This window comes from Dermacentor andersoni, chromosome 5 (genome assembly GCF_023375885.2).
Source record: "Dermacentor andersoni chromosome 5, qqDerAnde1_hic_scaffold, whole genome shotgun sequence".
NCBI classification, from domain to species: Eukaryota; Metazoa; Arthropoda; class Arachnida; order Ixodida; family Ixodidae; genus Dermacentor; species Dermacentor andersoni.
The window spans coordinates 141,284,179-141,297,685 of record NC_092818.1 but is presented as its reverse complement, the minus strand read 5'-3'; the positions used below and the strand labels follow the sequence as shown (position 1 = coordinate 141,297,685).

Below are 13,507 nucleotides of genomic sequence, written 5' to 3'. Positions count from 1 at the left end.
CGCATTAATTTCGACCACACGGGGTTCGTTAGCGTGCGCCTACATCTCAGCACACGAGCGTTTCTGCTTTTCGCCTCCATCAAAATGCACGCGCCGTAGCCGGGAACCGAACGTGCGACCTTGTGTTCAACGGCAGGACACCACATGGCCGCTGGAACACCCCGGCGGGTGTGCTGACGCAAATGTATTGCGCGAATAATGTATTTACGTGTATTAACCCTTTTCTTGGCACAGACATTTAATCAAGAAAATGAAAAGTGCCTGTTTCATCGGGGCTTTCATTGCCAGCTTAGATTAGAACTGGTTTACCCCGATGCGCATATTAAATAGGCCACGGCCGGCTTCCTCGAAACAGCTGCACGTTTGCGCTTGCACCTCTTGTTTTTTTTGCTTTCTTTTCTTTCTTTTTTTTTTTTTTTTGCTAGTCCGTGCACGCTGCAACCGGGTCTGTAGTGAGCACAAGAAAAACGGTGTGGACGGGAGGAGAGAGGATGCGGGGCAAGTGTGCTGGGATGCGTGTGCCGTCCGCCTGCGAGGCGGAATGCTCTCGCATCTACGCTCCCGATCAGGTCCGTGCGTTAGTATACACTGGGCGCTGCTTTGCAGAACAGCTGCATTTTAAACATAACTTTATTCTATAAGCTGTATGTTGTGTAAAGTCATGCGTGATGTAGTTCTCGTCGGAAACAAACTGCAGTCGATTTTTAGTCCTCTGTGAGCGGAGATGGACGCGTACGCCTCGGCTGCATGGCGATGGACAGGCGAATAACCAACCCGCTGCCAGCTCCGCTCTCTTCTTTTTTTCTTTTTTCTTTTTGCAGATCTCGCGCAGTCTGAGCGGGTTGGTTGTTCGTACGTCGTCCGATCCAAAGCCACATCCTGTCGGAACTTGACAATAGATTGTGTTCAATAGTTGTTACATCTCAGGAGCCGTATCGTACCGAGTATCTCGAGCAAGTAGGTGAACAACCCTACATGGAAACGAAGAAGCAGCGTATATACGAGTGCGTATGACGTGCACCTTTCAATGGCATGGCTAATATCCGCTGGTAAACAGGCGCGTTTCATTTTTCCACACCGGCCTTATAGCCATTGTCGTCGCCATCATCTATCACCATCGCTATCATCATCATTCATCACGGTATCCACGTCAGCGATGGTTGGCCTCTGAGTAATAGAAACAGATCTGAAAGGCTCTTCTTTTTTTTTTTTCTTTGTGCGTGCTACATGCGCCACGAGGGATTGCGGAGCCGGAAGAATCTCATTGAATATTATCTGCGTTCTCTCGTCAGCTGGCTCCTTATTTAGCCCGAAGATTTTCTAATCTCACCTTTCCAGCTAATTCTCTGCCGTCCTCGACAACGTTTGCCTTTTCCTTGGCACTCGTTCTGTTACTCGTACAAACAAACGGTTATCTACGAGCACTCCATATAAGCGATACGTGGTCTGCCCAACTCCACTGTTTGCTCTTAATCTCAGCTAGAATATCACCTGCTGGCGTTTGCTCCCTAATCTTCACTGCAATATTCCTATCTCTACGGCTATCCTTTTCGTTAAGTGTTTAGTTGAGCGGCCCTTAGCTTCTCGAGTTTCTTTGCTATCCTTCCTCCGAGTACCAGCCCCATAGTTTACCGGCAGAATGCAACGATTGTAAACTTTTACTTTCAAGTATAGGTACTTAACGTTTCTTCTGAACGCTTACGATTTAATTAACAATGCGCCAGCCTTCCGACGGCAGCTCTAGATCCTCAAAATGCAAATACATTCTTTTTGGAAGCAACAGTAGAAGATGAAGTTATCGCTGTTTTCTTGGCGTTAAAAAACAGCCGAAGTTGCGATGCTGATGGGCTGCAAGTAAGGCCAGTAAAATACGTAATAAATAAAATTGCTCCTGTGCTGGCATATATATATAACTTATGTATTTCAACCGGTGTTTTTCCATCCAAAATGCAAGTGGCTCGTGTAGTGGCTTTATATAAGAAAGGAGACAAAAAAGACGTCTCGAATTATAGACCAGTGTCGATACTGCCCGTATTTTCTAAAGGTTTCGAGAAAATAATCTATAATCGACTATATCCTTTCTGTAACAAGCACGTGATAACGAAATGCCAGTACGGATTTATAACAAATAGATCAACAGAACTAGCTCTTCTCGACCAGAAAGAATATATATTGGAGAAATTTGAACAAAAACAATTTGTTCTTGGTGTTTTTGTTGATTTTACGCAAGCCTTTGATTACGTTAATCATAAAATCTTATTTGACAAATTAAGTCACTATGGCATTCGTGGGCTTCCCCTGATGCTTCTGAAAAGTTATCTTTCGGAAAGATGTCAGTTTGTGTCAATGAATGAAATGGTATCTGACAGAAGGCAAATAATCTCAGGAGTACCGCAGGGTAGCATTCTCGGGCCTTTGATCTTTAATTTACATATAAATGACATAGTGCATATATCTTCAGAAGGTAAATTTATAATTTATGCTGACGACACTAGCATATTTGTTTTGTCTTCATCAGATGCCGAACTTTTTCATAAAGGTAATGCCATTTTAGAGGAACTAAGCACGTGGGCAGATAATAACCAATTAAAGATAAATACAATGAAAACAAAGGCTGTGATGTTTCATTCTATAGGCAGGAAAGTTTCAGCAGTACGTAACCTAGTTTATCGCTGCTCAGAGATAGAGCTAGTTAGGTCTATTAAAGTACTTGGTGTGCATTTTTCAAAATCACTGCAGTGGGATGAGCATATCAATGCGATATTACTAAAGTTAGGTGCGATAACGGGAATCCTGAACAGAAACCGCTACTTAATTCCGAAGTCAATAAAATTGTTAATCTATAATGCCCTCTTCGCTTCCTATCTAAACTATTGTCATTTGGTCTGGGGGACTACAACACAATCGAATTTCTCGCGGCTATTAGTAATGCAAAAAAGAATTTTGAGAATAATTGAGAATGTGCCACTCCGGCATTCTACTGTGGAGCTCTTTAAAATATTTAAAATAATTAGAGTACAAGACACATATGAGCATAAATTGTTGCGTGAATATCGCCTTAACTATGACTGTCATAATTCTATCTTCATGGGTTTGGTGAATCTCCATTTGAAGGAAGCATCATATGCCACTAGAACAACAGAAATATGGAATGTTCCATATTGTCACACTGGCTATGGTCGGCAAATGCTCCAAAACAAACTTCCACGACTACTAAATGATTTTAATAAAAAACAAATCGATATTCGCGAAGCAACGTTATCTGACTTGTACACATTTTTTCTAGCCTAACATTGACCACTAGAGCTGTTTACGATTGCTATTTAATTATATTGTTTCAATGTCACTATTACTAAGCGTACATTGTTATGAAATGTGCTGTCATTCGATGCTGAGGTGAAGTAAAGTATGTTAACGAATGATGCCCTACGTAGGACAGTAACTAATGTGTTTAATTCTATGGTTTTGTCAAGGTTTATGGCAATGTTGTGCTTAATATGATGGTTTTGTAAATGTGTACGACCATGTGAACAGGACGTGTGTGCCTCTGCTGTTGTCTTTGCCAGCGTGGGGGCGAAGGACTCCCTCAAGCCATCCTTGAATGGCTTTTCCCTTCGCCTCCCATCACATGTATATGTGATAAACCAATAAAGAATCAATCAATCAATCAATCAATCAATCAATCAATCAATCAATCAATCAATCAATCAATCAATCAATCAATCAATCAATCAATCAATCAATCAATCAATCAATCAATCAAGTACTTTCGTTTTTAAAGGGGCCTTCACCAGGTCTCTTCTGAAATTTCGCTTATACATTAGAACTTGTAAAGTGCTTTCTATGTAGGGAGCTTCTTACCGCAATAAATTTTCAATCGGCTCATTATTAGCGTAAATAGGAGAAATTGTCGCGCTGCCATGCTGCCAGCAGGCGAGCTTCACTGCCAAGATTCACGCTCTTCCCCTTTGCCTCGACTAGCGTCCGCAAGTGCCATCCCGTCCCTGGCTTATTCCATGCTGGAGCCGAAGAACCACGTCACGTGGACTTCACCAGCCCCGCATCCTTTTCTTTTCCTTCTTTCCCTCTTTCTTTTTCATTTTCTTTCTCTTTTATTTCCTTTCTTTTTCAGCGCGGCGCACTCCCAGTGGTGGTCTTGTTTGCTCGTTCTGCAATGGATGATCACCGATGGCACGTGCCGTAATCGGTGACGTTGCAGGCAGCGCGCCTTACGTCAGGTGTTCATGCGTGTGACATCGATTCCTGCTGAAAGCGAGGCTACCTCGAGGCTAAAGGCGCGAGGACTTCTGCTGGGAATTGGAGCTTTTTTCACTCCGTGGCAGCCGTTTGATACTTTGCAGGCGCGATTGCGGGTGCGGGATCTACGCGTCACGTTTGGCTGTTTACAATGCCGTAACCTAGTGATGGGGCTGTCCAATATATATATATATATATATATATATATATACATATATATATATATATATATATATATATATATATATATATATATATATATATATATATATATATATGATGCGTAGGTGCTGTTGCCAGCTTTGACTCTGTTTCAAATAGAAATGCAAATAACGATCAGGTCACAGGAATGAGAAAATCGCACAGAAATACACTCAAACTTACCGTCGGCTCAGATAAACCGTCCAAAAACACATATCCTAACATTTACGCGGCATAAATGAGTTAAACACGCTCCGTCTTAAAGTCGAGTTGCATAACTACACTGAAGTCAGGGCCGGAGAAGAAAACACGGTATAAGTTCACAGGCAGGCACATGAAGTCAGGAACAAAATCGAACAAAGTCAGGTTCAATGAAACACACGCATTGGGCTTAAAATTGATGGTAAGTACTCTACTCAGTATTTTTCCAGAACATCGCTCGCATCCGTAAACACATGGAGCGGGATTAACGCTCGCGTTTGCAATGAATATGCTGGCGTATGGAACTGAGATCTATTTGAGGCTGCAGGGCCTGCGGTCCGATGCCTTTCTTTGCCTGATGCATAGCTTGCGCCAGTGCTAATGACACCCTGTGTCACATGTCACTGCTAATTGGCCAGTGCTAACGTTTCCCTCTTTCTGGCCTCGCACAGATGAGCCCGAGCTCGGGGCCCCGACCGACTCTGCGGACTTGCTTCGCTTCCTGCGACTCCGCAAGTATGACGTCGGCGCCTCGTTGGAAGCGCTGAGAAAGTACTGCGCGATTCGCGCCTCCTCAGCGAACATATTTGAAGGCCTCAAAGATCCCGAGAAGTTGCGCAAGCTGACAAGGGATTACATCACGGTTCTGCCGCGAAGGAACCTCCATGGACGGCCGGTCGTATTCTACAAACTTGGTAAGCGCAACTGAGCGAATAAGCAACCGACTTTGGTGGGCGTAGACCGGCCATTGAAGGTTATAGCTGAGTGTTCTTCTTCATTTATTTTAGCAGAATTGGGTCGTATGCGGTAAAGTGGAAGCATTGTCCTCATTGTCTCTACTGTGAGTGAAAGGATATTTCTTCGCCTCTTTAGTATTCTCACCTAACATTCGTGTGCGGTTTCACCAGCCACATGAGCCACAGCTACTCTCCGGGCCATCGTCGTGCCACTCAGAGCACGGCTATATATACTGATAGAACTGATGCTTGGATGTGTCGCGCAGATACCTTGTTAAAACCCTTGTGTTATAACCGCACCCCAACACTTGACTCTTTTAAACTCCCTCATAGGTTCAGTCACGAGGAAAGCAAAAGACAAACTTCCATTTTTTTCTTCTACAATATGACAAAAACAATCCATCAAAAGAAAATGTTTGTAAACCTACAGACAATGTGAAAAACCAAAAGCAGAAAAGAAATGTTGATAAAACTGCCACGCTTTTTTGTTTTGTTTTTTCCCAGGAACATTTCTTTTACTCCCCAAAGCGCCGCGTTCTCGAAATATATGTCTCTCCCCAGCGTACTCCCTCAGGTTACCTCGTTACTGCTTTCCCTACGCGTGGCGATGAACGGCGCACACACCACCTTGCTTACTGCGCAAGATGGGAAACTACCTCCTGTGCTTGGCTTCTGCATTTACATACCGCATTTCTGGCCACGCATCTGCCCATAGCAGCAAACTCATTCTCCTCCCAAAAGACATTGCTTTTATTTGATGAAAAGATTGAAATTGTAAAAATTTTCTATTCGAAGCGCATTAATTAATTTGAATAGGTCACATGTATGAGCTTATAATGGGGCGCCTGTAATGTCGCGGATTCCCTTGTTTTGCAGTCACTGTATATAGTTGAGTTCGTTGCAATTAAGTCCATCGCAGTACCCGATCATAGGAAACGTACTTTCGAAAACATTGACCGATTAATTCATACAGCCTCACTAAGCAACACTTGGATTTTTATAGGCGTCGTACAATCGGAGGCACCGCTTTAATTTTGACGAACCCGGTTGTTTATAGAGTACGTAAATATACCTACTAGAGCGTTTTTTTTATGCACTTATGCCTGATTCAAGTAAGGTTGGGGAGGTCGAAAAACTGTCGAACGTACTGTTCTCGTCGTTAGCGTCGGATTTTTTTTTTCGCAATTCAGTACCGTTTCCATTTGTAGTGTAAGGAGCTGCGAGTTGTTTTTTGAGTATTTAGACTACGATCAATTTTTTTAGGAGTTGGCTTGAACAGCACAGCCTTTTCATTGCAGCATTAATAACGAGAGCGTTGGCCCTACTCCAATAAAGCAATTTTTATAACACGTCATGAGCTAATAGATCAAGATGAGCCACCTGCCTCTGACAATACATTTTAGTTTGTAACTAACGGAAATTCTTGAACTAAGTTTCTTTTGTGTAAGTGATATTAGAATATGCTATGACACCGACATGCTTTCTTTATTTCATTAAGTAACAAGGGGCGTAAAATACAGGCCTTGATGAGAACTGATGCAAATCGAAAAGGCCACATCTGCTTCTTGTGAAGCTTCTTCTATTTTCTTGGAGTTGGGTAGGGGGTGGGTGCTATGGATTCTGATACATCAAGGAGCCGTTGCGAAAAAAGGATAAATTTACCATAGTGGCATGTAAAACTATAAACTCTTCGTACAAGCCGAGACAATGTCAAGGTACACCGGTCCTGAGACTATAGTGACACACTTACTTATTTATGCTTTTCTCGGAGAGTGTACAACTAAAATTATCGCTCAGCGCAAGATGCACTTGTATGAGTTGGAACTTACTCGAATGTTATCGTTGATTCTATCTGTTGTGTATGTGTGTACCGAACCTTATGTAATAAGACTATAGGCGCGACGCTAATTGTGTAGCACTTTCCGGAAGGCACGAGGGCATCAGTGATTAGCCTGGAACCTTCGACGAATCGTGTATAAAAGGTTACGCGCTTGACCCGCACGTCAGACTTCGACGATCGCCGATTGTGCTCGCGCCTATCGTCGTGCTTGATCGTTGCTTGTACTTTCTGGGTACAGGTTCGCCCAATAAAGAGTTGAGTTGCGTTGAGTGAGTGGTTGTAGGCTACTGGTGGGATTAGCCTTGCAGTAGCTGCCGGCAATTGCTCCACCGTAGCGACACTTAAAATACATAAATCATATAAATCAGACACAGACCTCACAACTACACATAGTCACTCCTAAGGTCACCATGTGGAGGGCAAATCCGTGTCCTGCAGGTAATTTAAAAGAAGGCAAGAAACCTCCTTCCTATCTAAGAGTTACTTTCGTTATTCACAGTTTTCGCTACTGCGTTCTTCACCGTCAATACAACGTGGCACTACAGTGTTCCAGAGGCAGAAGTTTCAGAGAACTGTTTCACACTAAGCATAAGCGTTGCACAGTTAACAATAAAACGAAACAATGGCCTTAGTCTCACGGGGTTGTCTATTTCAAGATCCATTGTTCTCTGCTTGAACGAGAGTCACCCAGCGCGGTGGCTTAGCGGCTATAGTGTTGTGCTGCTAAGTACGAGGTCGCGGGATCCAATCGCGGCCGCGGTGGGCGCGTTTCGATGGAGGTGAAATGCAAAAACGCCCGTGTCCCGTGCATGGGGGCACGTTCAAAGAACCTCAGGTAGTCAAAACTAACCCAGAGTTCCCCACTACGTTGTGCCTCATAATCAGGTAGTGGTTTTGACACGTAAAACCTCAGAATTTGTTTATTTTGTCTCAATGAGAGAACGCAATATTGCGATGAAAGGGATTGCCGTTGTAAGTACATTTGAGACGATGCGTGAGCGCCATTTTCCCAGAAAATAGCGCTGCTTTTCCAGAACGGAGTGTCGTTACCTCAGCAGATTATGGAGAGAGAGAGAGAGAGAGAGAGAGAGAGAGAAGGAGAGAGCACAGTTTCGTGCACACTTGAAGGTTCGCACCGAGTCTACACACGGTTGACAAGACCTGTCGACTTGAGATACTTCAACAACGCCTTCGTGGCTTTCTGTGCCATCGACGCCTACGGCCATAGTCCAAGTATCTTCATTTCCGAAAATCGTCTAGAGTCCAGCTGGTTCAATGCTGTCAGGAGAGCTTCACGCTCGATGTCGTACTGGGGACAGAGATTATGGAGGCACTCTACAAAAGCACAGAGGTGATAATGCATGCAAGCCGGCCTCCTGTCGTTCCGCTATATCTCGAAATGGCAGTTATCGCGTGACACGCGTCGGCTGTCTGGCGCACGCGCCTGGTTTTTATCTTCGTGTTCATGATTACCCAGTAGGAGACACCGCCAATAGCCCTGCAAGTGAGGACTATGCCACTGCGTTCGTACCATATCTTTGCCAGACATTGCGCAGAGCCAACGAGTAGTTTGGACGGACCATCTGCATTTACATTTCAGCAAAGCGCACGCGTATGGCATGGGCACTGTCTTTTTGCGATTCTCCCTTACTGAGGTTATTTTATGCAACCAAATACTTTATTTTGTCTTCACCCTTGCCGAGGGAGGCGCAGTAGTTGACGGAAGATGATTCACTCGGGCGACGGAAGCACTCGTGCTGCCGTGGAAGGCACGCAAGTTAGAGCTATGCCGATGGAGTAGATAAAGCTCTGCAGTCACTGTGAGTGCGCTGGTGGGGAGATCAAGCCGGCTGCTGTTGGCAAGGAAATGAGCTCGACGATCCCGCTCTCCCCACTCAAGACACGTCTCTACATGCATCCAAATGTGGTCCCACCACCTCAGCAGCGATGCAGAGCGCCTCGACAAATTGCGAAAACTTTTAACAGTGAAGAAGAGAAATCCTACGACTTTGCGGCTGTCGACAGTGCGATTTGTTAACAAGTAATTGCAGATAATTACGCGGGTTTTTAAAGCTTCTTTTACACGCGCAAGCATTTCTATGCCTATCGAAAGAGATAACGCGTTCGTTTGGCCATCCGTCCGCCACGTGAGACGATCGATTTAAAGATAGGACTAGCAACAGGCAACAGCAGGCGAATTCACCTTCACCCTGCCTCTCGCTTCAACGCGAACTAAGCGGCGAGAGCACAGCGCACACGAAGCTATCAGCACTCGGCCCTCTTTGCACCCGTCCCAGGTAACTTTCAAGATAGGGTCCGCGCGACCGCACCCTACGCAGCGCCCGCTGGAGTACGGTTGGTCATGGTTGACAATTTATCGACGCGGATGGAAAAGGCGCTAAAGAGCGATGACGGCTTTTTCTTCGTTTTTTCAGCGCACTCGCCATATATTACACTCACCAGGTAAATAAATATTCAAATTTGTTCGTTTTTACGTGGCATTCAATGAGACACTAAACAATCCATTGTGTATAATCAAAGCCGCAAAACAAAATCTGGAGTGTAAAGGCATGCCTAAACAAGAAAGGGGGGGGGGGGAGCGGAGGTCTAGAATCGGTTGCTTATCTGTCTTGAGAGAGCATATTGTTATGATTTGTTGTAGAACAGCTGGTGGCAGAAGTCTTCCCAGTATTTCCACTGTCATCGAATAAATCAATCAATGTGCGGGGCAATGCAGAAGTTCCCTGATGTACCTCTGCAGGTAGTTGGCAGCCGTCGAAGGTCAGCCACCTGGAGATGACGCAGGCCGTGGTGATGTGCATCGAGTACGCGTCCAGGCATCCAGCGGCTCAGACGGCGGGCGTTGCTCTAGTCACCGACTTCCAAGGCTGGTCCTTCGGCAAGATGCGATTCTTCGACATTGGTGTCATGAAGGACTACTTGCATTACCTGCAGGTAAGAACGACGGACAATTGTGGTATTGACTGGGTTTGCATCCTTATTTACTGCTTGTTTATCTTCACTTAAACAACTTCCCGCACAAAAAAAAAAAAAAAAACGAATTCATCATTTTATAATTTAAGAGACGCATAACGCGATGACATTTGGGGATTTATGTTGATTGATAATCTCCCACCAGATATGCGCATTGAATGACCTCAAGTTTTCCCCGATACATACTGAACGTGCGACATTTGTGTAGGAATTCTACAAAAATCTCGCTAGGAAATTATTTTCCTGTGAGTAGCGTTTTATAGTAATGTTTATGAGTAGCAGTAACATTTATGAAAACTGCTGTTTATCAAGCGCATTATATAGACGACTCGTTTTTCCACGAAACAACGACTGAATACATTTGTAGCGTGGGCAGAGGGCGTGGATATTTCCTCTACCCTTGAGCTATCTTAACGCTAAACCACTACGCAAAGACCCTTGACTGATCTGCACTATGCTACCGCATTAAAATTCATTTACCCACCCGTACCAGCATGTTATTCGAAGATCCTGCATCAAGGTTGACCAGAATTTCTTGCCCCATTTGGCCACCTGCTTCTTCCTGCACAGACAGTTGTCACGTCTTGCTAAGTGAGGCGTGATGGTATCAACAACATAATCTTATTGCCTTGTCTTTTTACAGCGGAGCTGTCTTAAGAATAAGGCGAAATCAGCGTATGTGTACCAGCTGCGTTTAAGGCTATATCTGTCAAAACCGGTGATGGATGTTGGTTTGATGCGTTGCGATCTACGAAAACAACGACAGAGCGGCCGTTGCACCTATAGCCTTACCGATGACGGGCGAGAGCTTTGCCGTCGAATGTACTGACGAGCGCGTCGTAAAGGCCGGGTGGGAATCGTTGTCGCCACCGTATACGTTCATCCTGGAACGTCAGCGGGCGACCTTTAAGACTTTATGATCGACACATTTGGGTGGATCCTCCCGGTGGACCCCAAACCCGTCGTCATTGTGTGTGACACTAACGTCGATGTGTCTCGTCCACACGGAAAGTGGTTCTTGGCGTTTCTCTTGGAAGAGTTTGGCTTTGAACGTTACACCAAGACCAATGCCTCCACGACGCGCCATCGGTCGTGCATAGACATAATGTTCGCTAAGAACATTTTCAGTGTCGTCACAGAGCCCATGGCCGTCTATCATAGAGACCATAAAGCCATAATTACTATGGTCACGAGATAAACGTAAATACAAATAAGCACAACAACGTGCATATTTGCGTTATATTGTTTTGTTGTTTTCTTTTCTTTATAGTTCTCTACAGCTCCGCTGGTCATCCACCTTCACAGTGTGGAATGGCTCTGAATTTTTTATACAGCAGTGCGGTGCATTTTTTTTTTTTTACGGTGTCGTCGTACATTAGGTCATAAAGGCATCAAATGCAGCTGCAGGATATGTATACTTACTTAGAGACAAGAGGTGATAAAGTTGAGGCTAAAAATTGTAGTTTTAAATAAATATTGTTAAAAAAACAACGCTGCAAAACATTCTCGTTGTGTCGCACGCATTATGGGAAGTGTTCTCTGCTCTATTCACGGAGAATTAACGCAAGCATGGTGGCGTGAGCCCTGATATAGCTTGAGACTTGACATTCGGCACACCCGTCGTGCTAAATATATAATGCTTTTTCCTATATTTTTTTACAGAATTGCGCTCCCATCTTAGCGAATGAAGCTCACGTGATCCGACAGCCAGCTGCCTTCAGTGTCTTGTTCGCGCTCATGCGGCCTTTCATGAGGGACGAGACCATCAATGCGGTAAATGCTTACGAGTGTCTGCGCATCTCTTGCGTGATTTTTTTTTTCTCTAGAGATGGAACGTATTAACGTAAACTACTAAAATAATAGCTCCACTTTGAATGGCAAACTCTTTACATCCGAGACAGCGTGCGCAGTGTCATTTTTGCATTGTCTTTGTCAGCATTCGTGCGTAAACTTCGAAGACAAATCAGCGTATAAAAAAATTGTACATGAGAACGGTGACAGTGCCACATGTAAAAAAAAAAATTTACGTATCTTGGTAACGCCCTTCTGTCCTGCCTTCAATGTCAGTGAAACTCTATAATAAAAAATGACTCTGCAGTGAGTGGGAGGCCACCGGTTTAAACTCGAAATGCATCGAACAAATATTAGATGTTCTGTTGAAATTTGTTTTAAGTGAAGTGCCACCGACACTCGCAATAGGAACGGTTATTGTGGTCGTGTGGCACCGTATCAATGGCCCAATGGTTGTCTTCGACAAGTGCATTGGAGGTCGTGGGCAGAAGTGTAACGACAGTTGTTCTTTTTCCCGTCATTTCAGATAACGTTTCACGGGAAGCACGTCGATCAGCTTTACGCTGACATTTCTCCAAGCATGCTCTTCTCAGAGTACGGAGGCACAGCACCGAACACAGATTGGGACCTGTTCTGGACAAGCATATGCCAGGAGCACAGCGAGGGCAAAGCCGGTCGGCAGCTCTAGAAGCCAACTTAGCTTTATGATCAGATTCTCTGTGCTACAACGCGATGTTACAGGAGCGCCAAATGACACCTGTTTCAAGCTGTGCGGACATTTGCGGACGTGTTCACCTTCCCTAGAGGGCAATCAAAGAAGGAAAAGGGAGGAAGTTCTGCGAGACGCACGTTCACGTTTATACCCTGCTTTGCGGGCAAGAGTAAATAGTGAGGGGATGAGTTCATCATTTTCTGTTTTACCTTATGACAAGGCGCGGACCGAGAGTAGTACCAAAGGGAGGCGGAGAAGGGGAGGGGGGGGAGAGGGATGCGGATTTAACGTGCTGCATGCCCGCTCAAATTTGTTAGCGCGCGATTTTTTCTGGCCAACATTTACAAAGAATAAATGCGTCAGAAGTGCCGACACGTCATGAAACAGGGGTGCAAGAGGCCGTTAGGGGGGCCCTGGATCTTTTGGAACTTCCGATGAAAGTGCCCCGATGATCATAGTCTACTGACGAAGACAAAACGCACTATGATTTTGACATGTTTATGCAGTTAATTAAGAAGCAAATGAAAAAATATACAATGAAAGAGTCAATTTTCACGAAGAGATCTGATCCAATTACACACTCACCAGCTTACTGGTGAGTGTGTTATAAGCAATCTGGCGTTCATCAAAATAATAAATTACTAGGACTTACATTCGACTTTCTGGCAGTGTAAATCGATATAAACCACGACTTCGCCTGTACTTTTTTTAGTTATTATTGCTGTGGTGTAACGAGTACATTTGCTAGACCCAGGATGGTAAGTCGGAGCAGGA

The 13,507-nt window shown here is 44.5% G+C and overlaps 1 protein-coding gene across 1 annotated transcript in view; it reads left to right on the top strand.

Moving 5' to 3' along the window:
* LOC126531283 (uncharacterized) overlaps positions 1 to 13,294 on the top strand; it is a 39,749-nt gene extending 26,455 nt beyond the window's left edge. The window contains exons 8-11 of the mRNA XM_050178745.3: positions 5,112 to 5,354; positions 9,998 to 10,191; positions 11,893 to 12,003; positions 12,548 to 13,294. Coding sequence (XP_050034702.3) covers positions 5,112 to 5,354; positions 9,998 to 10,191; positions 11,893 to 12,003; positions 12,548 to 12,709 — 710 coding nt within the window. The 3' untranslated portion in view covers positions 12,710 to 13,294. The remainder of the gene's footprint in view (positions 1 to 5,111; positions 5,355 to 9,997; positions 10,192 to 11,892; positions 12,004 to 12,547) is intronic.
* Positions 13,295 to 13,507: the final 213 nt, after the last annotated feature.